General features: G+C 46.1%; 1 protein-coding gene across 1 annotated transcript in view; it reads right to left on the bottom strand.

The window, feature by feature from the left end:
• Nucleotides 1-21,122, bottom strand: part of PDE4DIP (phosphodiesterase 4D interacting protein) — a 102,769-nt gene extending 81,647 nt beyond the window's left edge. Inside the window, exons 1-3 of the mRNA XM_081012010.1 lie at nucleotides 21,082-21,122; nucleotides 3,397-3,635; nucleotides 2,092-2,202 (exon numbers count right to left, since the gene is read on the bottom strand). Of these exons, the coding sequence (XP_080868136.1) occupies nucleotides 2,092-2,202; nucleotides 3,397-3,635; nucleotides 21,082-21,112 (381 nt within the window). The 5' untranslated portion in view covers nucleotides 21,113-21,122. The remainder of the gene's footprint in view (nucleotides 1-2,091; nucleotides 2,203-3,396; nucleotides 3,636-21,081) is intronic.
• Between the last annotated feature and the right edge of the window lie 5,703 nt (nucleotides 21,123-26,825).

Below are 26,825 nucleotides of genomic sequence, written 5' to 3'. Positions count from 1 at the left end.
TACAAAACATTGTTAGAATGCAAAACACCGTGGTGGCTTTCTCCATTGGAAGCCTTTGCAGTAAAAAAGAAAAACATGGGAAGTGAATGGGCAACATACAAAGACCTGTTAATCGAAATGGATAATAAACTAAAGGTAAAGCCATTTGAAGAACTGAGAGAAAAACTAACTGATTGGTTGCAGTATCACCAATTGCAGGATGTATTCAGAGAAGATAGCAAAAGAACTGGGTTTGGTAGCACAAAATCAAAAATAGAGACTGAAATGCTGAGTAGTAAAAGGAAAATACTGTCAAAAATATATAAGCTATTACTGGAGTGGCACACAAAGGATGAGGAGGTAAAAAGTGTTATGATTAAATGGGCCCAGGATCTGGGACATAATATTGATTTTGAAAAATGGGGAAAATTATGGACCAAAACAATTAAATTTACAGCGTGTATGTTACTCAAAAAAAACTTATTGAAGATGATGTATCGATGGTACATGACACCAGCCAAACTTGCAAAAATGTATAGAAATCAAGATAAAAATTGTTGGAAATGTAAGGAGGAGAGGAATTTCCTCCATATGTGGTGGATGTGTACTGAGGTGAAAACTTATTGGGACATAATTTACAATGAATTAAAAAAGATCTTTAAATATAATTTCAGTAAAAAACCAGAGTTATTTTTGCTAGGTCTAATTGGAGATGAAAATTTTTTTTAAAGATGTGAATATTTTTATGTATGCCACAACGGCTGCAAGGATACTTTTGGCTCAGAAATGGAAATCACAGGAGATTCCAACATTGGAAGAATGGCGGAGTAAGATGGTGGAATACGTTGAGTTAGCAAAGCTGACAGGGAAGATCCGGAATCAGCACGACGAACTGTTTCAAAAGGATTGGAGCAAATTTATATTATATTATATATGAAAGAATATTGTAAACATCTGAAAACGTTTGTAGCTTTGAGTTGAAATGTTTTGTAATGACAATATAAGGAACTGATTTACATTTAACAAGGGGAAATATAAAAATTAGAGAAGGTAAAAAAGTGGTTATAGAAATGCTAAGATTAAAGTAAATATATATGGAAGTCTGGAAGAGGGGTGGGAGGAGGTCGATGCTCTGGTAAGAGCGAGGTTTGAGTTTATTGATGTATGTATGGATATTGTGATTACAAAAATTGAAAATGTAATAATAATTTTTTTGAAAAAAGGAAACAGATATATTTTTTGAAACACTTGCTGTTTCACAAATATATGGGTGACAAGTAGCAGTACTTCTCTGTACGGCAGTATCCCATTCCCCAAAGCAGCAGCAGACCCTTCAAATCCTTCCTCCTCTGATATTTCTGACCAACAACCAAAAGTCACACTTTCCTCTCCTTTGGATACATTCCAATGTCCAAACTTTCTTTCAGCATCCGCTCATGCAGACGGAATTGACCCATTAGCCAGGAACCCCCAAAAATCAAATCCATAAATCAAACACCTTCCACAAACAAATCTTTTAGAGAAACCCATCTGCTTGCAACTATTATCCTCACAAGATGAGTTTCAATTGCCCAGATACTGCATTTTTATATTTCGATGCTATACATTCTGTTCTGTTGTCACACAGTATTTTATTCTCCAATGCTCATGTTTTCAGAATTCTAAGTTTGGTGCACATTAACAAAGTTGTCTGATTGAATTACCAAGCAGAACATAAAAGACTATTATACTTAGTGCTGCAGTTTGTTCCCAAAGTGAAAAAACACAAACTCTGCAGGTTCAACAGCTATCTATGGAGGGTACGTGCAAATTTCTCACCTCTTCTCGTGTTTTCCACGAGGCTCCCCACACCCCCCACATTTCAAAACCCTCCTCCAGGCAGTGATAACTAGCAGTGAACCCCAGACGACTCCTGTCAGAAGGACAGACTCCAGCCAGAGCCCAACTTCTAAGTGACACCATGGCAGAACTGCCAGCACTGAAGCGTTGTTAGCTCCATGAAGTGACTTTTCTTCAGTTAAGTAGTATAGAAAACTCTTGCCCAGCTCTGCCTCCAGGGCCAAACGAACTCAGACTCTGCAGTCCCCAGGCCCTGCAGGGCTGTTTGCTCACCCGTCTGTGGACGTCCTCCCCGCTGGCCTCATACTTCTGCTGCATGCGCTCCTCCAAGAAGTAGATGCGCAGCTTGAGGCTGAAGTTCTCCTTCTTCAAGTCATTGAGGTGCTGAGACAGAGTACGGTAGCCATTAGACATGGTGGGTGATCCATGGGGTGGAAATCTCCTCTCACCCCTTTTACTGCAGTAACATTGTGAAGCCAAGAAAAGAGGGGAAGCCCAGAGAAATGGGCTACAGCCACAAGGCCTGGGATGCCTATGGAGACATTGGGATGAGCTCAAAGCTCTGGGCGTCAGCTGCCCTTCAGCTCTGGGGCTGCTGCTCAGCTCTGGGGCAGAGTGCAGTTCCATTTCTTTTTTTACCTCCAGGAGGTATTTGAGGAATCCTTGGCAGGCGCTCATCCTGCATGAACCCCTTCGCAAGTGGTGTAATCTGAGACAGGCTGGGGAGGGATCTGCAGCCGTCCCTCACCAACTGCAGGAGATTAGCAGCTCCGAGGGAAACAGGGTGACTAGGGCAGCCCCACTCGCTGCAGAGGGAGACAGAGAGATTGCGCCTGGACCAGGTGTGGGATGAGTAACATGATCAAGGCACAGCACGACGGGGAAGGAGAGGAGAACCCCCTCAAATGCCACTGGAGATCTGGTTCCATCACATAATCCTGCATCTGAGGAAAGGAAAGAACTCTCCTCTCCCTTCCCTTCATGGGCCTAGTGAGCCCTAAAATTTCCAAGGCTCAGGTGGACCTCCAAACAAGGCCTGTGAGCAGGGTTGCAAACCTTGCCAGTATTTCAGTGGCCCAGCAACTAATATAAACTGTCAGGTGAGCAGTAGTGAGGCCTGAAGAGCCAGAAAATCTGCAGTTTCCTTGGTTCCCACTCAAATACACCAATATTGTTCCACCTTTCCAGGTTAAGATTCATTCCACAAAGTATGGGGTGGGAGCAAGAAATTATTAAAGCTTCCTCTAGGCTGCTGCTATACTTCTCCCCACCTGGCAGTCAAACCATGCTGACCTCTCTGCAAACTTGGCAGACATTCTATTAGAAATTTGCAGGAGGATTGTACATTTGGGAAAGGACTGTGACGTATTTCGCAGGATAGCTCAAATCACAATAGATTCTGCTTGTTGCATAAGAATCCCATCGTCCCATTAATCAGTGCTGGAAAAATGCAATATCTTCAAAACAAAAGCACTTCTACCTAGAGGGGAGTTTCAGTCCCAGTACAGGGAATTTCCAACAGACTCAGGGACAATATGTGGTTTGACTGTTTGGGGGCCATGCTTCCAGACTGCTTACCTTTTCAAAATCCCGCAGCGTTTGGGTCTGTGCTGTGGTGCTCTCGTCAAAGGCTCCTGGGAAGCGGCTCTCGACAAGGGCTGTCTCCAAGCTGCTCAGAACTTTGGGCTGCACCTGCACCATGGAGCAAGCCACATCCAAGTCCTCGGTGCTGGGCGTCTGCAGCAAAGGACTCGTGTTGAAGAAGCTCAAGATCTGTGGCTGGATCTGGCATCTCTGCTGCGTGGTATCAACAAAGGCTGGGGAGCAGCAAGGAGAGAGGTGCATTCAGACCATGGGGATCTCTGCGTCACAGCAAAACTTCATCACAACGCCAGACAAAACCCTAGAGCACTGGCACTAGAAAGCCAGGAGATCAGAAGCGCATTCTCCTGCAAGTTCCTCTCTCATGCAGTCTACTTAAAACGGAAGGTACTTTCTGGCCAAGGCAGGGGTTACACGGGAGTAGGGTCAAGGGTTGGCATGGCTGGGCATCTGCCAACGAAGAGTCCCCTGAACCTGCTGCCTTGAGAAGGAGCCAACATTCGTTTCACACTTGCATTACAAAGACAGGAAAACAAAGAAAGAACTCATAGGAATGGAGGATGGAGATAGCACAGCACTGAACAAGGTATGAAAAATGGCAGTAGATATGATCCAAGCCACACAGCACCTTCCCTTTAAGTGGTGGTGGGGAGGGTCATCAGGGGAGAAAAATAACTAATGGGGAACATGATAGAGATTTATGAAAAGTATGTCTGTTGATAAGGTGAAAAAAGTATCTGTAGAACTCTTGAGTTTCCCAAAGAAATAGAATCAGATTGAGGACTTCCGACGGATCGCGAAGTGGAAGCAAGCGAGATCTCTCACTCTGGAGAGTATCTGGCTATTGAGGAAAAACGGGGGTGCTGCAAGGGCGCTGCAGCCCCCCAAATACTCTTGGAAGGGAATTCAAGAGGCAGAGAATCCGGCGTTGTCGTTTAGCAGCTCCCTCGGCCATCAGGTAACCCCCTTTTAGGGGGTGAAGAAGAAGAAGAAGAGTTTGGATTTGATATCCCGCCTTTCAGTCCCCTTCAGGAGTCTCAAAGCGGCTAACATTCTCCTTTCCCTTCTTCCCCCACAACAAACACTCTGTGAGGTGAGTGGGGCTGAGAGACTTCAAAGAAGTGTGACTGGCCCAAGGTCACCCGGCAGCTGCAGGTGGAGGAGCGGAGACGCGAACTCGGTTCCCCAGATTGCGAGTCTACAGCTCTTAACCACTACACCACACTAGCTCTCAAGAGTGTGGCGGGGTAGAGATAAGCCGACAGCGGGAGGCCATTGCTGTTTCTCAATAGCGAAGCTCCAAGCTTGTGCACAGAGCGATCCGTTCTTGACTAAAAGAAACCGGATTAGGACTGGAGAGGTAAATTAAGGAGTAATTAGAACTAATTCGGGGGGGGGAGGGCAAGGTGGAAAACAGGAGGTCAGCCTTGCCTGGAATTTTATTTCTACACAAGAAGAATTTGCAGAGCGGCAAAACTGTACGTTACCCTAAGTGGGAAAAGTGTGCTTTGGAGAATATACTTAAAGGATTTTAAAAAGGCTTTCTATAAAGGCTAAAAACTAAGATAAGGAGGGGGATTTTATGAGAAAGCTGTAATTGTGGCAGCTGGAGGAGAATTGGCTGCGATCGCTGGAGGATTTTGGAACGGGAAAGAATGGAGATGGAGGAGTGATTTACTTTCACTTTTAAAAGAACTGCATATCTGGACAGTGTCTTAAACTTTTGACAAGTTTATAACCATAATTCAAGTACTAAAGTGTGAAAAGAGGACTGGAGACAGCTTACCTCTACTGAGCTTTTGTTTGGTTTTTCTTCTGGTTGCATGAACTTGGTGGATTTTTAAGAGGCTTTTTTTCCCCTTAAGCAAAGACGGTGTTCCCCCCTTGGTTTAACAGAGACATACTTCGCCATTTTGTTGCCAGTGGAAAAATACCAACTACCAACTACCTCCTGAGATACAATTTAACTGAGAGGATTCAATTTAATACTTCTAACTATTAGAGGGAAAACTTTTGGAAGTGAAAGTTGCTTTAAACAGGAGGGTGTTTTTTACACACCTCATTTATCTAACTGTCTTTCTTTTCTTTTTTTTAAAATAATTTTTATTAAAGTTTTAAACAACAAAAAAAAAAACACACACAAAAAGCAATACAAAACTCAACAATAAAAAACAAAAAACGTAACAATTAAAAAAAACAAACTCTCTTTTCCATTCCCATTTTTAGATTACTTATTTTCTAGACTTCCTCATACCTCCCTCTTTTGTATTCCCATCCAAATTATTTGTCCAGCAGTTTCTTTTCCACTTTTTTAATCCCAATCTTTAGTTTAATAAAACATTAAAATATATAACTTCAACTTCTTTAAACCTAATCTTTGATCTTAGTATCATATAACGTTAAAATTTTTCCCTTTTAATATCAAATTTCCATTTCTTTAAACATCTTTAATCTTGATCTTTAATCTTAGTCTATCATTAACTTTAACCTATGTAGCTGGAAGCCACTTATTTTCAGTCCAACATCACTCTAACATTCCTTAATTTTGCAGTGTTTCTGAAGATAGTCTTTGAATTTCTTCCAGTCTTCCTCCATCGACTCTTCTCCCTGGTCACGGATTCTACCAGTCATTTCCGCCAGTTCCATATAGTCCATAAGTTTCATCTGCCATTCCTCCAGCGTGGGAAGTTCTTGTGTCTTCCAATACTTTGCGATAAGTATTCTTGCTGCTGTTGTTGCATACATAAAGAAAGTTCTATCCTTTTTTACCACCATTTGGCCGACTATGCCCAGGAGGAAGGCCTCTGGTTTCTTAGGGAAGGTATACTTAAATACCTTTTTTAATTCATTATATATCATTTCCCAGAAAGCCTTAATCCTTGGGCACGTCCACCAAAGGTGAAAGAATGTACCTTCGGTTTCTTTACACTTCCAACATTTGTTATCGGGCAAATGGTAGATTTTTGCAAGCTTGACTGGGGTTATGTACCACCTGTGTATCATTTTCATAATATTCTCTCTTAAGGCATTACATGCCGTGAATTTCATACCTGTGGTCCACAACTGTTCCCAGTCAGCAAACATGATATTATGTCCAATGTCCTGTGCCCATTTAATCATAGCCGATTTTACCGTTTCGTCCTGAGTATTCCATTTCAGCAGCAAGTTATACATTCTTGACAAATTCTTAGTTTTGGGTTCTAACAGTTCTGTTTCTAATTTTGATCTTTCCACCTGGAAGCCAATTTTCCTGTCCAATTTAAATACCTCCATTATCTGATAATAATGAAGCCAGTCTCGCACTTTGTTTTTTAGTTTTTCAAAACTCTGCAATTTCAGTCTATCTCCGTCTTGTTCCAGAATTTCCCAATATTTCGGCCATTTGACCTCCATATTGACCTTTTTCAAGGCTTTCGCTTCCATTGGTGACAGCCACCTTGGAGTTTTATTTTCTAACAAATCCTTATATCTTAACCAGACATTAAATAACGCTTTCCTGACAATGTGGTTTCTGAACGCTTTATGTGCTTTGACCTTATCATACCATAGATATGCATGCCATCCAAAAACATTATTGAAACCTTCCAAGTCCAAAATGTCAGTGTTTTCAAGAAGTAGCCATTCTTTCAACCAGCAAAAAGCTGCTGATTCATAGTAAAGTTTCAGGTCTGGCAGGGCAAATCCACCTCTTTCCTTTGCATCCGTTAAAATTTTAAATTTTATTCTGGGCTTCTTGCCCTGCCAGACAAATTTAGAAATATCTTTCTGCCACCTCTTGAAACAATCCATTTTGTCCACAATCTGCAAAGTTTGGAACAAAAACAACATTCTAGGCAATACATTCATTTTTATCGCAGCAATACGGCCCAGCAGTGAAAGCTTCAAATTTGACCAAGTTTCTAAATCTTTTTTGACTTCAGACCAGCATTTTTCATAATTATCTTTAAATAAGTTCCCATTTTTTGCTGTCATGTTAATCCCCAAGTATTTAACTTTCTTAACCACTGTTAAACCTGTCTCATTCTGAAACCTCTCTCTTTCAATCGGTGTTAAATTTTTCTCTAAAACCTTAGTTTTTAACTTATTCAATTTAAATCCTGCCACTTGACCAAATTCTTGAATCAGTTCTAAAACCCTTTTAGTACTAGATTCTGGCTCCTGTAACGTCAATACTAAGTCATCTGCAAATGCTCTCAATTTGTACTGTTTAGTTCCGACCTGTATACCTTTAACCAGCTGGTCCCTTCTGATCATGTTCAACAAAACCTCCAGGACCGAAATAAAAAGTAGTGGGGAAATTGGGCAACCTTGTCGTGTCCCTTTTTCGATTTTAAGTTCTTCCGTCACAACATTATTTACAATTAGTTTAGCCTTTTGTTCTGAATAAATTGCACTTATACCATTCTCAAAACCTTGGCCTACCCCCATACCCTGTAGATTCTTCTTCATAAAGTTCCAAGAAATATTGTCAAAGGCTTTCTCCGCGTCTACAAATATCAATACTGCTTTAGTGTTTATATTCACTTCTAGTTTTTCCAAAATATCAATTATATTCCTCAAATTGTCAGACAAATGTCTTCCTGGGAGAAATCCCGCTTGGTCTTTGTGAATCTCTTCCATCAATACTTTTTTAAATTTCTTCGCCAAAATATCTGCAAAAATTTTGTAATCCACATTTAGTAATGATATAGGGCGGTAGTTCTTAAGTTGTGTCTTTTCAATCTCTGTTTTTGGTACAAGTGTAATATACGCTTCTTTCCCCCCCCCCTTCCTTATTTCGTTATATGAGTGGATAAGGAGGCAGCTGCCCCTAGTGGAGGAATTTTGGGATAACCTCATGGATTCTGAATATATTTTGATATAAGGTTTTGGATATTTCAACAACCCAATTGGATTTAGCCGTGAAAGTGGCAAGAAGCATTGATTAAATAAGAATTTGGATTTCCTTGGTCTGTTTGAAACGATTGGAATTTATATATGGACTCAAGTATTTTATAACTATTACTGGGATTTGGCCATTCAAGGGGCAAGAATTGGACTTAAGAAAAATACCTTCAACTGAGTTAATAAGACTATAAGCCTCAAAGTTAATTGGAAGTGATTTCTTAAGGTGTATTAGTGGATAAATTTATTTTATTGGAACTGATTCTTAGGAGACGACTTTAAAGACTGAACTAATTGAAATAAGAGATATAACATATACATATATAAATTTAAAAACTTTGATAATTGTGGTTTTAATTTGGTATTGGTGAGTTGATAATTCTAAATTTATTGTTTATTGTATATTGTATATTGGATAAGAGGATTTAAGTTGGACAAAGGTATTGTGAGTTTAAAGAATGTCCTATACACAGAAAAAAGGAGATGGTGCAACCCCGGGAGATAGGAAGAGTTCTAAACAAGAACCAGAGTGGAAAGGGGAAATCTTAAGTATGTTTGCAGAGTTAAAAACTGATATTAAAAATATTGAGTCAAATATTGAGACCAAATGGAATCAGGTGGAAACCAAATTAGAGCAAGTGGGTAAAAAAATGGATACAACAGTAAATGAATTAAAAGGGCAAATGAAAGAAATTTTTAAGAGAACACAGAATCTGGAGGAGGGGATGAAAAAAAACAAAATTAGAAATGAAAGAATTTAGAAAAGATGAAGAGAAAATAAGAGCAGAAGTCTCTGAGGTTAATAAGTCACAGGATGAGCTCTGGGATGCGGTTGCGATGAATGAACTCCGGCAAAGGGAGACAAATTTGGGATTTAGGTCTGTGCCAGAGGTGCAAGGAGAAAAGATTAGAGAGAAATTGACAGCAGAAATTGCCAAATGGATGGGTATGCAAATAGAAGAGGTGGATAAGACAATTCAAAATGCATTCCGAATTAAAACAAGGACTACCAGATTAAAGAAATTCCCAGAGGATTGTTTAATTATCTTCAAGGACAGAGAAATGAGAAATTTAATTTTGCAAAAAAACAGAGAAAAACGGCTGGAAATTGATGGGAATTATATAATTATTTTTAAAGATGTACCATTGAGGCTTTTGAAAAAAAGAGATTATTATAAACAATTGGTGCAAGTCTTGGAGAAAAATCAAACTGAGTTTAAATGGGAATTTCCGGAGGGAGTAGCATTTACGTATAAAGGAGAGAGGCAGACTATTGAAACCAGATGAAGTGGACAAATTCTTTAGAAGATATAAAGAGCTCGCCAGAGAAGGATTGGAAGAAGAAATGGCAGGGGCAGGAGCTGGAGGAGAGGAAGAAGATTCGTTGGAGTTGGAGGAGAAAGAAGGAAGTGGTAGAAAGAAGAAAGGAAAGAAAGGGAAAAAAGGAGAGGAACGAGAAGAAAAAGAAGAGACAGAAGAAGAAGAGGAAAAGTAAAGTAATATAAAATAAAGAATATTTAACTGACAGACACTATGGCGATGAAGTTGTGGACTTGGAATGTGAATGGAATGAATGATAAAAAAAGAAATAAAATTGGACATTATTTAAAACAAAAGAATTTGGATATTATTTGTTTACAAGAAACTCATGTTGTCAGAGCTGCTTCCAGATCCTAGCTCACAGAGGATCACGCTAGCCAGCGATCATTAAATAAAAGTCTTTATTGAGTTACAGTTTCCATTCTCAAGCTGCTGCGTGCAACCCTACGTCTAATGGTTAGATCGGCGAAGCTCCATCTGAGTCTCCGCCCCTTGTACACCAACTTAATATCCTAGCCTTGCTCCACCTTTTCCGCCTGACTGTTCTTCTCTGGGTCCCTCTGCCCCCCGGGGTCTCTTCCTTCCGGGATTCCTCTGACGCTGACGCTGACCCCCCTGACTCTTCTCCCTCCTTTCGGCGGGCTTTAGGACCTGGCTCCCTTTCCGGGCTGCCTACTGCGCCACCTTCCTGTGCATTTGAACTTGGCACGCGCGCCCAACCTTCCACCTTCCGTCTGACCGTTTCTTCGCTCCCCGATGGAGGTGTGGCCACTCCTGACTCGTGCCCTCCCCCCTGTTGTGAGCTGCCAGCGCTTGATCCCTGGCGCCCTTCCTCTTCCCTGCTCTCTGGCGGTGACGCTGGTCCTGATTTCCAACTGCTCCCCTCTGAGTCCCCTCTGGCTCTATCTTCCTGGGGTGTCCCCCTAGGCTCCCCCCTTGCCCTGGCCACTGGTGCTCCTTTCTGTGAATCTTCTGATTCACTGGAAAGACTCGGAGATCTCGGGTCGTCGTCATCACTCATCTTTTCTTCTGCCTCCTCTCCCTCGCTCTCTGTTTCCTCCCTTGCCCTTGCCTCTGCTCCTGAACCCCTGACATCCATCCCCCCCTCGAAGCCCCCTCTTCCCCCCTCCCCTCCTTCCGGTGCGGGATCTGGGTGCTGCCGTGTCAGGGGGATGAATGTCGGATACAGTTCGCTTCCCGTGGCGGGCCGCCATCCGAAGTCTTCCGGTTCTTCCTCCCTGCTCTCGTTGACGACGGTCACCTCCGCTTCCATCTCTGTGCCGCCGTGCTCGAAACCCGGGTCGTCCCCGAAAACGTCCATGTCCGTCTCTCCCTCGTTGCCTTCTGGAGACGTTGCTCGTCCTGGACCCTCCAGCCACCTTCTGCGGAACTGCTCCTCTGGTCGATCATCCCACCAATACGAGGGTTCTGAAGCAGATCCCGAGGGTGACCCCTCTGGGGAACGGGCGTCTCGTGTCGGTTCCTCGTCCGAGTCGAACCCCCGGAACGTGCTGGCTGAAAGCGTGGGCGTGAAAAGCCAGTCGTCGAAAAAGTCTGCTGGCATTGGCCTATGTGGGAAGAGGGCATGAAACTCTTCTTTGAGCAGAGGTTCGTCTAAAGCGTAGCCCGGCACCCAGCTGTTGGCACTGGCCGGGGTGCCCTCCTTGGCGAGAAGGTATTCTACCCCCTCTTCCCCCCATCTGGAGTCCAAAATCTCCGTGACTTCGTTGATGCGCTCCTCCTGTGCCACTCCCCCTTGCCCGGTTCTCTCTCGGAGCGGACCCGGTGCTGTTCCTGGTTCCTGAAACCTGTGAGGTGCCTTGTAGGGAGTGAGCACCGATCTGTGGAACACCGGATGCATTCTGGAACCCTCCGGAAGAGCCAGCCTGAAAGCCACCGGGTTGACCTGTTCGTCGACTTGGTAGGGCCCCAGTTGTTTATGCCCTAGTTTCTTCTTCGCCAACGACCTGGCCGGCACTGCGTGGGCTGCTAACCAGACCCAGTCTCCCACATGGATCTCTTCGCCAACCCTTCTGTGTTTGTCCGCTTGTACCTTGTATGCGTGTTTAGCCAGCTCCAGGTGCCGCCGCAGCTGATCGTGGACCTCCTGCAACTCCGACGCGAACGCATCTGCTGTCTGCGGCTCCCCTTCCCCCATTCTTTCCAGTCCCGGGAAGGTTCTAGGGTGCCTCCCGTTGTTGGCGAAGAACGGCGTGACCCCCGTGGACACGTGTTTCGTGTTGTTGTAGGCGAACTCGGCGAGAGGCAGGTAATCCACCCACGTCGCAGGCTGTTGATTCGCATAACATCTCAGGTACTGCTGCATGATGGCATTGACCCGCTCCGCTTGCCCGTTGGTCTGCGGGTGTCTAGCCGACGCCAGGTTGATCTTGACGTTCAGGAAGCCCATCAGCCTCTGCCAGAAGTTTGAGATGAACTGTCGCCCTCGGTCGGACAGAATAGACCGCGGCAGACCGTGAACCTTGAACACGTGGTCTATGAACAGTTTGGCGGTTTGTTCCGCCGTGGCCACCTTCGCACACGGAATGAAATGTGCCATCTTGGAGAACAAATCCACCACCACCAGCACAGCCGTCTTGCCCCTCGAGCTGGGCAGATCCGTGACAAAGTCCAGGGCCACTCTCTCCCATGGCTCGAACGGAGTTTGCAGCGGTTCCAGCAGTCCGGCCGGCGGTCTGTGCACTGGTTTGGACCTCTGGCAGGTGTCACACCTCGCCACGTAGTCCGCGACTTCCCCTCTCATTCCGGGCCACCAGAAGTCTCTGGCTACTAATTCCACCGTCTTCTCCTTGCCAAAGTGCCCGGCAGTGGGCGCGTCGTGCAGCTGCTGCAGTACCTTGGCGCGAAGTTCGTCTCCCGGCACGTAGATGGCCCCTTTACGGATGAGCAAACCATCTCGCAGCTGGAACTCGTCGGTCGCTGCCGTGCCCCTGTGCACCTCTGCCATCTTTGCTTGCGCGAAGGAGTCATCCTGCAACGCTCGTCGCACCGCATCCAGGTCAACTGTTGCCGCCGCGCACGCCCACACTGTCGGTGCGAAGATGTGCATGGCGGCCGCTGGCGTTGCCTCCTCCAGATACTGTGGCTTACGGGAGAGAGCATCCGCCATGATGTTGGTGTCCCCCGGGACATACTCTATTCGGAAGTCGAAATTCGCAAAGAACTCAGCCCAACGTATCTGCCTCTGGTTCAGGAACTGTGCCGTGCGCCAGTGCTCTAGATTCTTGTGGTCCGTGCAGACCTGCACCGTGTGCTTGGCGCCGATCAGGAAGTGCCTCCACGCTTTGAACGCTGCATGAATGGCCAGCAACTCCCTGTCCCAGATGGTGTAGTTCTGTTCGGACTTGCTGAGCTTCCTTGAGTAAAACGCTCCCGGCCTCCAAACCCCCTGCGGGTCTTTCTGCAGCAGGACTGCTCCCACGGCTCTGTCCGAAGCGTCTGTCTCCACCCTCATCGGCCTGCTGGGATTGACATGAAGCAGCTGCTCTTCCGACGCGAAGAGACGCTTGAGTGCCTGAAAGGACTGCTCCGCCTGCTCTGTCCAGATGAACTTCTTTTTCTTGGAGCTGAGCGTGTCCGTGATGGCCGCTGTCTGCATCGCAAAGCCTTTGATAAACTTGCGATAGAAGTTCGCGAAGCCGACAAACCGTTGGACCTCCTTCCGGTTGCGTGGGCTTTTCCAATCCAACACTGCTCGGACCTTGGCGCTGTCCATGGCGAGCCCTTTATCAGACAACTTGTAGCCCAGGAAATCCACCTCGGTCACGTCGAATTGGCACTTCTCCAGCTTGGCGTAAAGCCTATGTTGCTGTAGCCTGCTCAGCACTTCCTTGACGTGTCTGTCATGCTCCTGCTGCGATTCCGAAAAGATCAGGATGTCATCCAAGAAACAGACGCACGTCTTGTAGAGGAGCCCCGCCAACACGTGATGCATGAAAGCTTGAAAAACGTGGGAGCCATTTTGCAATCCAAAAGGCATAACTCTATATTCGTAGGTGCCCAGGGGCGTGAACATGGCTGTCTTCCACTCATCTCCCTCCCGCATGCGAATGAGGTTGTATGCCCCTCGCAGGTCCAACTTGGTGAACACTCTGCCCTTCCGTACCTTTGCGAGGAGGTCGTCGATTCGGGGCATGGGGAAGTCCGATGGCTTGGTCACACTGTTCAAGATGCGAAAGTCCACTACAAGTCTTTTTTGGGGCGTGTCCCGCTTCTTAACAAAGAATACCGGACTGCCCCCCGCTGCCTTGGACTCTCGGATGAAACCGCGCTCCAAATTATGATCTATGAACTCTTTGAGTTCCTGCAGTTCGTCCTCAGACATGGAATACAGCTTCCCTTTGGGCAAACCTGCCCCCGGCAGCAGGTCAATTTTGCAGTCATATGGTCTGTGGGGGGGTAGCCTGTCTGCCTCTTTCTCGCAGAAAACCTCCAAAAATTCTGCGTACTTGTGGGGAACCGCTTGCAGCGTGCCTAGCTGCAGCTGTGACTCCTCTTCCCCTCCTTCCTGCCTGGGCACGATGCAGTGTTCAGCGCAAAAGGAAGAGCCGAAGGTCAGCTGCCTCTGGTACCAAGCCAGCGTCGGGCTGTGCTTGTCCAGCCAACTCATGCCCAATACAATGGGCGTGTCCGATAGTTGAGTGACATTGAAGCTGATGATTTCCCTGTGATTCCCAAGTCGCATCACCATTGGTGGCGTCTGCTTCACCACTTGCCCCCCTAGCAGCTCCCTGCCATCCACCGTGACAACCTGCAGGGGCAGCGTGGCAGGCAGCAACTGTATAGCGTGCCGGTCGACAAAGTCCTGCCCTATAAAGTCCGCATTGCTTCCGGAGTCAATGGTGATTGGCACGTCCATGGTGATTCCATTGGGCAGCTGGAGCGACGCGGTGAGCTTCACTACCGGTTTGGGCGGGAGGGGGTCCATGGGCTGTAAAATCTCTGGGGACTGCTTCACTGACACGTCTGGCTGGGCCCCAGTGCCTCTTCCTCCAACCAGACTCCTTCGTTTCCCTGCTGTGGTTGTCCTTGCTGCGTTGCTGCAGTTACCATTGCTGAGGCTGCAGTGTGCTTGTGGAGCCTCTGGGGACACTCTTTCGCCATATGCTGTGGATCATCGCAGATGTAACACTTCCTGTTCCCTCTAGGAGGCTTCGCTTTCACTGCTGCCGGTGCTAGGGCTCTGGCTGCTGACTGAGCCCTTGCACCTCCAACCTCCATAGGTTCCGCTCCTCCTCCTGGCGGAGGCGTGGATTGCGCACGCGCTGCTTCTCTGGGAAGGAAGGAGGAGCCCCTGGCTGGTTCGCGCCCTCCACGCCCTTCGTCCCTGCTCCACGGACGTCCTTCCAGCCGCACCCCCACCGCCAGCGCCCTCTGAACGATCTCCTGCGTGGTCCGGGGTCTCTCCCCCCTCGCAATTTCATCTTTAACCGAGCCGTGCAATCCCTCCCAAAACAGGTCTCTTACAGGAGCCGAATCTCTGTCCCATTCCAGGGCACTGACCAAAGCGAAAAAGCGGGCATGGTACTGCCTTACGCTGGCCCTCCCTTGCTTCAGTCCATGTATCTCCTGCCGAGCAAGATCCACGTCAATGCTTGATAAAAAGCACCCATCCATCGCTTTAATAAAGGCATCCGCATTTTGGAGCGCCGGATCCTTATCTCTCCACAAATTGCGCAGCCATGCTTTAGCATCTCCATGCAAATGGGACATGATGAATCCCACCTTCTCTTGCTCATCTCTAAAGTCTTTGTTCAGCAGTTGCAGTGCACACATTACATCTGCTCTAAAGTTGGGGTACTGTTGCAAATTCCCATCGAAGTGAGAGACCAGACCGCCTGTTCGTCTCCCCAACCCAATCCCCTCCGGTTTGGGTGTCAGTTGCCCTTGCTTCGTAAGCACTTCCAACCTGACCTGGAGATCCCTGTAGGCGGCAGCTGCGTCCTCCTCTCTCTTCCTGGATGCAAGAGCCTCGGCATTCAGTCGTGTCACTGCTTCTCTGAGTTCCACTATCTGCTGTTCGGCCGTCATGTTGTCTGCCGTTCGTGAGCTCGCTAGTAGGCACCCGCTTTCTCTCCTCTCCGCGAGGACGTAGATGCCCACAATCTGGAGATGGAGCTTACTGTCAGAGCTGCTTCCAGATCCTAGCTCACAGAGGATCACGCTAGCCAGCGATCATTAAATAAAAGTCTTTATTGAGTTACAGTTTCCATTCTCAAGCTGCTGCGTGCAACCCTACGTCTAATGGTTAGATCGGCGAAGCTCCATCTGAGTCTCCGCCCCTTGTACACCAACTTAATATCCTAGCCTTGCTCCACCTTTTCCGCCTGACTGTTCTTCTCTGGGTCCCTCTGCCCCCCGGGGTCTCTTCCTTCCGGGATTCCTCTGACGCTGACGCTGACCCCCCTGACTCTTCTCCCTCCTTTCGGCGGGCTTTAGGACCTGGCTCCCTTTCCGGGCTGCCTACTGCGCCACCTTCCTGTGCATTTGAACTTGGCACGCGCGCCCAACCTTCCACCTTCCGTCTGACCGTTTCTTCGCTCCCCGATGGAGGTGTGGCCACTCCTGACTCGTGCCCTCCCCCCTGTTGTGAGCTGCCAGCGCTTGATCCCTGGCGCCCTTCCTCTTCCCTGCTCTCTGGCGGTGACGCTGGTCCTGATTTCCAACTGCTCCCCTCTGAGTCCCCTCTGGCTCTATCTTCCTGGGGTGTCCCCCTAGGCTCCCCCCTTGCCCTGGCCACTGGTGCTCCTTTCTGTGAATCTTCTGATTCACTGGAAAGACTCGGAGATCTCGGGTCGTCGTCATCACTCATCTTTTCTTCTGCCTCCTCTCCCTCGCTCTCTGTTTCCTCCCTTGCCCTTGCCTCTGCTCCTGAACCCCTGACACATGTGAAAAGAACTCATAGAAAAAAATTAATTAATAAGAAATTGGGAAACGAATTTATCTCATCAGATAAAAGTAAAAAGAGGGGAGTGGTACTGTATATTAAGAGTAAAATTGAAGCAGAACAATTATTCAAAGATGAAGAAGGAAGATTAATTGCTGTTCAAATTAATTGGCAAGGGGAAAAACTGATAATTATTGGAGTATATGCACCGAATGGAAATAAAACAGAGTTTTTTTAAAGGTCTGGAAGAAAAATTGTTTGAATACATGGATCAAAAAATTATAATAATGGGGGACATGAATGGGGTGGTATCAATGGAAATGGATAGACTGCGAGTGAAAAGCAGAATGAAAGAGGGGAAACTACCAAAGACTTTTTTTGATATGGTAGAAAACTGTAATCTGACAGATATATGGAGGTTGAAACACCCATTAGAAAAACAATTTACTTTTCACTCGGAAGCAAATCAATCACTGTCGCGAATAGATCAGATATGGATATCTAATGAATTATCTTTGAGATTCACAAAAGTAGAGATTCAACCAAAAGTTTTATCGGACCACAATCCGATCAAAGGTATATTAAAATGTTATGAAGAGAAATCCTTCCGGTGGAGATTAAATGATAATCTTTTTAATGATCAGAAAATTGTGGAAAAAGCACACCAATGTCTAACTGATTATTTTCTAAATAATGTAAATAAAGGAACTAAGATAAGTACGGTCTGGGATGCTAGTAAAGCAGTAATGAGAGGCTTCTTTATACAACAAAATGCTATTAAAAACAGAATGAGAGAAAAAGGGAAAAAAGAAGTCCTGAAACAAATTATGGAGAATGAACGAAAATTTATTACCAGACCTGGAGATGTAAAAATGAAACAAAGCATAAAATTGCTCCAAACACAATTTGCAATGATGATCAACAAGGAAGTGGAATGGAATATAAAAAGAATGAAACAAAAGAACTTTGAATGGGCAAATAAATCAGGGAAATGGTTAGCATGGCAAATTAAGAAAAGGAAGGAACAAAATATGATAAATAAGATAAAAATAGAAGATCAAGAGATTGTTAATCCAAAAGAAATAAGAAAAGGATTTGTGGACTTTTATAGAGATTTATATAAGAAAAAGGAGAGATGCAACAAAAAGAAAATAGAAGAGTATCTAAAGAAGAAAGAAGTGCAGAAAATAACTGATAGCGACAGATTTAAATTGAATGAACCGATTGAAATAGAGGAAATTAATATGGCTATAAAAGAATTGAAAAGTGGGAAGACACCAGGCCCAGATGGATTCAGCGCAAGATATTATAAAGAGATGAAACATATACTGCTTGCACGAATAAAAGAAGTGATGAATAATATACTAATAAGGGCTGAAATTCCAGAAACATGGAAAGAAGCTTATATAACTTTTATCCCAAAACAGGATTCGGATTTGACTCAAGTTAAGAATTATAGGCCGATTTCATTGTTGAATAATGACTATAAAATATTTGCAAGCATCCTAGCAAGTAGACTGAAAAAGATTTTAAATAAGATCAGGCAGGTTTCCTTCCTGGTAGACAGATGAAAGATAACATAAGAAATATAATTAATATTATGGAGTATCTGAACAACAGGAAGGATAAACAGGCGATGTTGATATTTGTGGATGCAGAAAAGGCCTTTGATAATGTTTCTTGAGAATTTATGTTAGATAATTTTGAATTAATGGAAATGGGCCAATCTTTCCTAAATGGTGTAAAGTCAATCTATTCAGAACAAAGAGCAAGATTAATCGTTAATAATGTATTGACAGAGAAAATTGCTATAACTAAAGGTACAAGGCAGGGATGTCCATTGTCACTGCTGTTACTCATCTCGGTACTGGAGGTCTTCTTAAGATCAATAAGATCAATAAGATCAATAAGGAATAATGAGAATATCAAAGGAGTGTCAGTAGGCAAAATCAATACAAAGTCAAAGCTTTTGTGGATGATTTAGTTATTACAATAGAAGATCCTATGAAGAGTGTAGATGAAGTGTTGGAAGAGGTAGAACAATTTGGAGAGGTGGCCGGCTTTAAGTTAAACAGAAAGAAAACCAAAATAATTATGAAAAACATTGAACAGGATGTAATTGAAAGATTGCAGCAACAATTAGGGATTGAAATGGTGAAAAAAGTTAAATATTTAGGGATTACACTAACCACTAGAGGTATTGATTTATTTCACGATAATTATGTACCAGTATGGAATAAGATAAAAAAGGACCTGGAGGTGTGGGGTAGAATGAAATTCTCATTTTGGGGAAGGATTGCAACGATAAATATGAATGTGCTACCGAAAATGTTATTTTTATTTCAAACAATACCAATAATAAAAGGAGTGACAATATTTAAAGAATGGCAAAGAATATTATCAAGATATATTTGGCAGGGCAAGAAACCAAGAATTAAATTTAAGATATTAACTGACGCAAGAGAAAGAGGAGGTTTCGCCCTGCCAGACTTGAGGTTATATTATGAAGCGTCATGTTTTTGTTGGTTGAAAGAATGGATAAAGTTAGAAAATAATGAATTATTGGATTTAGAAGGTTATGATAATAGATTCGGTTGGCACGTGTATTTATGGTATGATAAAAAAAGAATACATAAAGGGTTTGAGAACCACATCTTTAGAGGATCTTTGATTGGAGTTTGGAATAGGTATAAAAATGTATTAGAACCAAAGATTCCACATTGGTTATCACCATTAGAGGTTATGAGTATTAAAAAGATAAATATGAGCGGGAGATGGATAACATATGAGAAACTATTAAAAAAGGAAGGAAATAAGTGGAAATTGAAACCATATGAAGAAGTAAAAGAATATGTTAAGGATTGGCTGCATTATTTTCAGTTAAATGAAATGTTTAAAAAAGAGGTTTTAGAGAGGGGATATTCTGAAAAAGAATCTAGATTTCAACAAGAAATCTTAAACAATGAAGTGAAAATTTTATTTAAATGTATAAAATATTGTTGGAATGGAATACTGTGGACGAAGAGGTTAAATCTGTTATGATTAGTTGGGCTAGAGATTTCGGATATAATATTGAATTTGAGAAATGGACTAAACTATGGAAGGATGGGTTAAAGTTTACAGCTTGTACAACGATTAAGGAAAATGTTATGAAGATGTTATATAGATGGTATATAACACCAGTAAAACTGGGTAAAATGTATAAAGTGTGTAATAAATGTTGGAAGTGTAAGGAGACAGAAGGAACAGTTTACCATATGTCGTGGGAATGTAAGAAGGTAAAAAGCTTCTGGGAGATGATCTATAATGAGTTAAAGAAAATGCTGAAATATACTTTTGTTAAAAAACCAGAATCTCTCTTGTTGGGAATACTGGATAATGAAATTAGTAAAAAAGATGTGAAATTAGTTTTGTATGCAGTAACAGCAGCCAGAATTTTGCTGGCACAGAAATGGAAATAGGAAGAGATGCCCACGAAAGAAGAATGGAGGATGAAACTGATGGAATACGCAGAAATGGACAGATTGACGGGGAGAATTAGGAACCAACGTGACCAGAGATTCTCCGAGGACTGGAAGAAATTTACAGAGTATGTCAAAAATTTCTGTGATGAGCAAATAACATTCGTTGGCTTTCAAGAAGCTCTGTGAAATTACTGTTAGAAATATTGTTTAAAAAATATGATGTGATTAAGAGTATTTGAGTGCAATATAATATTGGGAAATATGAGACGAGGATAAAAAATAAACAGAAAATTATCAGACAAGCTGAGGGAAGTTCTGGAAAAAAGGGTTTAAGTTAAAAATGGATGTATAATTTTGTAAAAATGTTTTTTTTTAATGGAAAATCTAATAAAAAATATTTATTAAAAAAAGAAAAGAAATAGAATCAGATTAAGGGCTGACAAAACAAAGTCATTTTTTTCTTTTTTACATAATGCATTAGTAATTTATGGGATCTGATGCCACAAAATGGCTTTAAAATTTACTAGACACTGAGGCTGACAAATGCACAGAGGTCAATTGTGATCCTGGCTAAAGCCACCAAGTTTGGTGTCCATGTACCAGGGAATTCCAGCTGGGGGGGGGGGCAGGACTGCTGTCATCATGCCATCCTGGTCCAATTCCCAAAATCATTTGGTTGGCCACTGCTGGAAAAGGATCTTAGATCATTTGATTCATCCTGCAAGCATGTTCTCCTTATACTCCTATAGAGACAGGGAGGCAGGAAAGGAGCTACAGGGCCTTTTTAGGGATGGCTTGTTCCACAGAGTGGTACACTGGCCTGGAATGCTTTTCCTACAATATGTTGCATGTTCTTCAAAACCCTCATTCCTATAATGAAGCTCCCTTTGAGGAGCAGTTTATTCCCCTCGTCAGCTGGGGTGTGCTGTCTTATAGGAAGCCATAGATGGCAGGCTTCCACAGGTCTCACCAGGCCAGAAAGGGTGCGAGTACCAGCAAACGGCACTGGCAAATCTGGCTATATGCTTAACCCCACAGAGCTAGAACCAGCAGATCAAAGCATAGCCCAAGTGGGGCAGACCTTACCCATCATCACGTGTCCAGTTCTAGGAACCATCTTGCCCTTAGACTCCTCCCTGCACAGAAAACACATTGGCAAATGTAAATGAACAGTGTTCAAGCTCATGGAAGCACCAACAGAGCAAAATTTCCCTTCTTGCAAAGTTTGCTCACAAATCACATTAATTCAAGAAATCCCCTCACATTTAATCCTAAGTGTTCAAACATTACGGCCGTGATAGTTCATTGGCTATTTTGTTGCTCCAGTTCCTTCCCTTCGGGCTAATAGGCTGCTTTTGAAGACTAATTTTGCCCCTGGGATGGTGATGGGGAGCAGTCCTGCTTGGGGGAAACTTCTGGAAAATGGCACATGAAGAGGAACAGCCTCTTGCGCCAGAGATTCCAAACCAGCAGCTAAGAAAGACAGAAAGCATTCAGATTGCCAGAAACGTTCATGGAGTGGGTGTTGTCTGCCTCTCACCTGCATTCAGGGCTGACCCACAAACGCCCTCATGTCAAGGAAAGTGTGTCCAGAACCCTCTGCCCCAGGAGTCTCACCAGAAACAGGACTTACTGTTGAGAGTTCATAGAATCATAGAATCATAGAATCAAAGAATTGGAAGAGACCACAAGGGCCACCGAGTCCAACCCCCTGCCAAGCAGGAAGCACCATCAGAGCACTCCTGACATATGGTTGTCAAGCCTCTGCTTAAAGACCTCCAAAGAAGGAGACTCCACCACACTCCTTGGCAGCAAATTCCACTGTCAAACAGCTCTTACTGTCAGGAAGTTCTTCCTAATGTTTAGGTGGAATCTTCTTTCTTGTAGTTTGGATCCATTGCTCCGTGTCCGCTTCTCTGGAGCAGCAGAAAACAACCTTTCTCCCTCCTCTATGTGACATCCTTTTATATATTTGAACATGGCTATCATATCACCCCTTAACCTCCTCTTCTCCAGGCTAAACATGCCCAGCTCCCTTAGCCGTTCCTCATAAGGCATCGTTTCCAGGCCTTTGACCATTTTGGTTGCCCTCCTCTGGACACGTTCCAGTTTGTCAGTGTCCTTCTTGAACTGTGGTGCCCAGAACTGGACACAGTACTCCAGGTGAGGTCTGACCAGAGCAGAATACAGTGGTACTATTACTTCCCTTGATCTAGATGCTATACTCCTATTGATGAGGCCCAGAATTGCATTGGCTTTTTTAGCTGCCGCGTCACACTGTTGGCTCATGTCAAGTTTGTGGTCAACCAAGACTCCTAGATCCTTTTCACATGTACTGCTCTCAAGCCAGGTGTCACCCATCTTGCATTTGTGCCTCTCATTTTTTTTGCCCAAGTGCAATACTTTACATTTCTCCCTGTTCAAATTCATCTTGTTTGTTTTGGCCCAGTTCTCTAATCTGTCATGTTTCAAGGCAAAACTATCCAATTATCACTTTCTGGAACTATTTGAGAACTGGAACAGAGGCATCTTTGGAAATTCATCTTTATCTAAATTTTGCTAATGCAATTTCTACTACTGCCAAACTTTACATGTCTACCTAGAAGTAAGCCCCATCGAGCTCAGTGGGACTTACTCACAAGTAAGTGGGTATCCGATTGCAGCCTAAATAGCACTACCTTGGACAAGCATAACTTCTCAGTTTCAAATTAAGTTCGTTAGTGATTACCATAGACTGGGCATGGTCTGGATCACTCCTGTGGAGATCCTCCGTGGGCCGGGCTGGCATAGCGTGACGCCAGGAGAATCCCGGAATTAGCCAATCACGTGGGGCCCATTATGTAAATAATGTATATAAAGCAGACATTCTGGGGGAAACTCCATTCCTCCTCACCACTATGAGCTGAATAAAGAGCATGAAATCCACTCTTGACTCCAAGTATATTTCACTGGCGATGAAAGTGGGATCCCGCTGAGCTGACCGCCACACACAGCACTGCAGCACCGCCACCTGCCGCATCGCTGCCTCGCACCGTGTATCCAGGCTTCAGCTCTGGGCCCCAAGGAAGCATCTGAGGAGAGGAGACATTCAAAATCGCCTGGGCTCTCCTTGTGCCTGAAGACATCGCTACTGTTCCTTACAAAACAATAATGGAACGGCTGAAGGGGCACTTCTCGCCGCAGCCCTCGGTGGTGGCTTGTTGAAATGCCTTCTACACAAAGCGGCAAGCCCCTGGGAAACCGTAACTGGGTTTGTGACCTCCCTCTGCCAAGCCGCCCAGTTCTGCAACTTCACAGAGTTGGAGAACATGCTTCATGACTGCCTCATCGGTGGCCTGAAGGATGAGAAGCTGCAACGACGCCTCTACGCCAAGAAGCACCTAACGTTCCGGGTTGCTCTGGAGGAGGCCCTGGCAACGGAAGCTGCCGAGAGGACGACGCAAGAGGCACAGCTGAGCCTGCCACCCCAATCGAGGGTCCACCACAAAAACTTTACTGACGACTCAGGATCCGACAGGGAGGAGGTGCACCAAGTTCTGCGGCACACTCAAGCAGCGCACAGACCACAGCTGCCTCAACAAGAAGGAGGGAACTGCGCAAGCTGCAGGGAGAGTCACGAGAGGAGGACCTGCCGTTTCCGCAACTCAGAGTGCAGGCAGTGCAGAAAACTGGGACACATTGCCCAGGTGTGTCGGGCTCGGCCCACCCGACGCCAGGCATCGGATGACCGATCCAAGAGCCCAGGTCCCGGGGCCCAACGCACCAAGGCAACTCACAGAGATCACGGACTGCCAGGTATACCAGTTGCCCCACCCCAACATAGAGAAAATTCATGTAGAGGTACAGATAGAGGGGGCCCAGTGCCGCATGGAGCTTGACACGGGTTCAACTCTATCCATAATCTTGGCAAGGACCTTAAGAAAACTGTGCCCTACTGGGGGTCCCAAACTCAGGCCGGCCCCATTCACCCTCCGGGACTTCCAGAAACGTAAGGTCCCCACAATGGGGGTGGGGACCTTCAGGGTGCAATATTGAGGGCGGACGCGGCAACTGAACTTGCTTGTGATCAAGGGCCCCTATGTTAGCTTACTGGGATTGGCATGGTTTGGACCACTGGGGCTCGCCGTCACTGGGGTGAACCGCACTAGCTTACCAGTTGACGTGGACACCATATGCAAGGAATTTCTGGGGGTTTTCGATGGGAAATTGGGACAGTATACAGGCCATTGCCCTACACCTGACCCCGCAGTACGACCTGTCAGGCTCAAGGCCCGCCGGGTCCCGTTCACCCTGAAACCCTGTATAGACGAAGAATTGACCAGCTCGTGGAGCAAGGAGTGCTAGAGCCCATGCCTAATGCCCCCTGGGAAACCCCAATCATCACACCCGTCAAGCCTAATGGTTTGGTCTGCATCTGCGCAGACTACAAATGTACCATAAACAAGGCCCTCACGGCCCACGCATACCCAGTGCCAGTGGTCAGCCATGTCCTCGCCACCCTGGCTGGGTCAAAAATTTTTGGCAAGCTGGACTTGGCCCAAGCCTATCAACAGCTGCCAGTGGATGAGGCCACAGCAGAGGCACAGCCTATTGTGACGCACAGAGGAGTGTTCAAGGTAAAGCGGCTGCAATTTGGTGTCAGTGTGGCACCAGGCACATTCCAGAATCTAATGGACTCTCTCCTTAAAGGGATTCCTGGCGTCACCCCCTTCTTCGATGATGTGTTGATTGCCGGGCCCATGCCAGAGGAGTTTGAGGACCGCCTCCGCACCGTTCTGCACCGTTTCCAGACAGCGGGTCCCAAGGTGAAGCGGGAAAAGTGTATACTAGGAGTGCCTCAGGTGGACTTTCTGGGATTTATGGTGGACGCAGAAGGGGTCCACCCGACTGGGGACAAGGTATGGGCCATTTGTGATGCCCCAGCACCCGAGGGCAAGACTGAACTTCAGGCCTCCTTGGGACTATTGAACTTTTACCATGCCTCCCCCCCATAAGGCGGTGGTAGTGGAGCCCCTACACAGACTCCTGGACAAGCGGGCCCCATGGGTGTGGGGCCAGTGCCAGGAAGCCACATTCGAGGCAGTCAAGGACTTGCTCATCTCAACCTCGGTCTTGGCACACTTCGATGAGAGGCTGCCGGTGGTGCTAGCCTTACCCTACGGAATTGGCGCTGTCCTGGGACACCAGCTCCCGGATGGAAGAGAGGTGCCGGTAGCATACTTTCCCCAGACACTCGCTGCAGCCGAGCGGAACTACTCGCAAATCGACAATGAAGGGAGTAAAAAAATTCCATGATTTCTTGTATGGGCAGCCCTTCACCGTGGTGACTGACCACAAGCTGTTGCTTGGTTTGTTTGCAGACCCCCCAAGTGCCAAGTCTCCTCGCATCCTCAGGTGGTCAATTTTCCTTGCCGGCTACCAGTATGCACTGATTCACCGCCCTGGGAAGGCGATAGGCCACACGGACGCCCTCAGCAGGCTACCATTACCGGAAACAGGCCCCGACCCAGCGCCCGCACAAGAGGTTATGAACCTGGATCTGCTTCCCAATCGCCCCATTCAGGCACAAGAAGTTGCGCACCATTCCAAGAAAGATAAGGTCATCTCCCGGGTCCTGGACTGGGTGTGGAGGGGATGGCCCAGCAGCAGCCCCGGGCCAGAATTCGCAGGCTACACAACCTATAAACATGAACTGTCAGCCCACAAGAGGTGCCTGTTATGGGGAAGCAGGGTTGTCGTTTCCCATCCCCTCTGCAAAAGGGTCCTCACAGCCCTACACAAGACACACCCAGGGGTAGTGAGAATGAAGGCCCTTGCCAGGAGTTATGTGTGATGGCCGGGGATTGACAGAGAGATAGAGGCCAGGGTCAAACACTGTCAGGCCTGCCAAGAATCCCACCCAGATCCCCCAAGGGCCCCAGTCCAGTCCTGGGTGTCCGCCCGAGCACCATGGTCACGCCTGCACGTGGACTTCGCTGGCCCCTTTCAAGGGAAAACAGTCTTCATAGTGGTGGACTCCTACACCAAATGGCTGGAAGTCGCACTGGTACCGTCCACCTTTATGTCCGCAGCCATCCGAGTACTACGCAGGCTGTTTGCAACCCATGGGCTCCCTGACACTCTCGTCTCAGACAACAGAACCACATTTATGTCAGGAGAATTGCAGACCTTCACAGTGCAGAACGCCATCCACCACATCCGCTCGGTGCCATTCCACCCTGCCACCAATGGCCAAGCAGAGTGCATGGTGTGGACCACCAAGGACACCCTTCGCCGCATGACGCAAGGGGATTGGGAGTACCACATTGCCACATTCCTTCTAGCACAGGACAGCACCCCCAGCTCAACGACTGGCCAGAGCCCCGCTGAACTATTAATGGGCCGGCGCCTTGCAATCAGACTGGACCGTCTTCACCCCAACAGAGCTCAGGATGAGGTGGTGGTTGGGAAAGGCAGGAACCCCCGGACTTTCATGGCCCAGGACCCAGCATAAACAAAGAATTTTGGGGCAGGCCCGGCATGAGTACTTGCCACAGTCACCGGGGTCACTGGCCCCGTGTCGTACGAGGTGCTAACGGAGAGAGGGGCCATGCTGCCACTGCCACTGCGACCAGATACGGCGACGATTCCCGGGAGAAAACCAGGAGGAGGACAGGTCAGAGGAGTCCCAAGGAAACAGTGGGGCAGTGAGGCCCGTAGAGCAGGAAGGGCCAGCAGGGGAGGCAGAATCAGTAAATACAGAGAGGACCCACGAGGCCGAAAGGACACCGGAACCAGAGCCAAGACTGAGCGAGCCGGTTGCGCCAGACCAAACGGCCCCCTGCAGCCAG

This window comes from Podarcis pityusensis (genome assembly GCF_964106645.2).
Source record: "Podarcis pityusensis genome assembly, chromosome: 6".
In the NCBI taxonomy this organism is placed as follows: Eukaryota; Metazoa; Chordata; class Lepidosauria; order Squamata; family Lacertidae; genus Podarcis; species Podarcis pityusensis.
The sequence above is the reverse complement of the archived record's forward strand: the minus strand, read 5'-3'. Positions and strand labels throughout refer to the sequence as shown.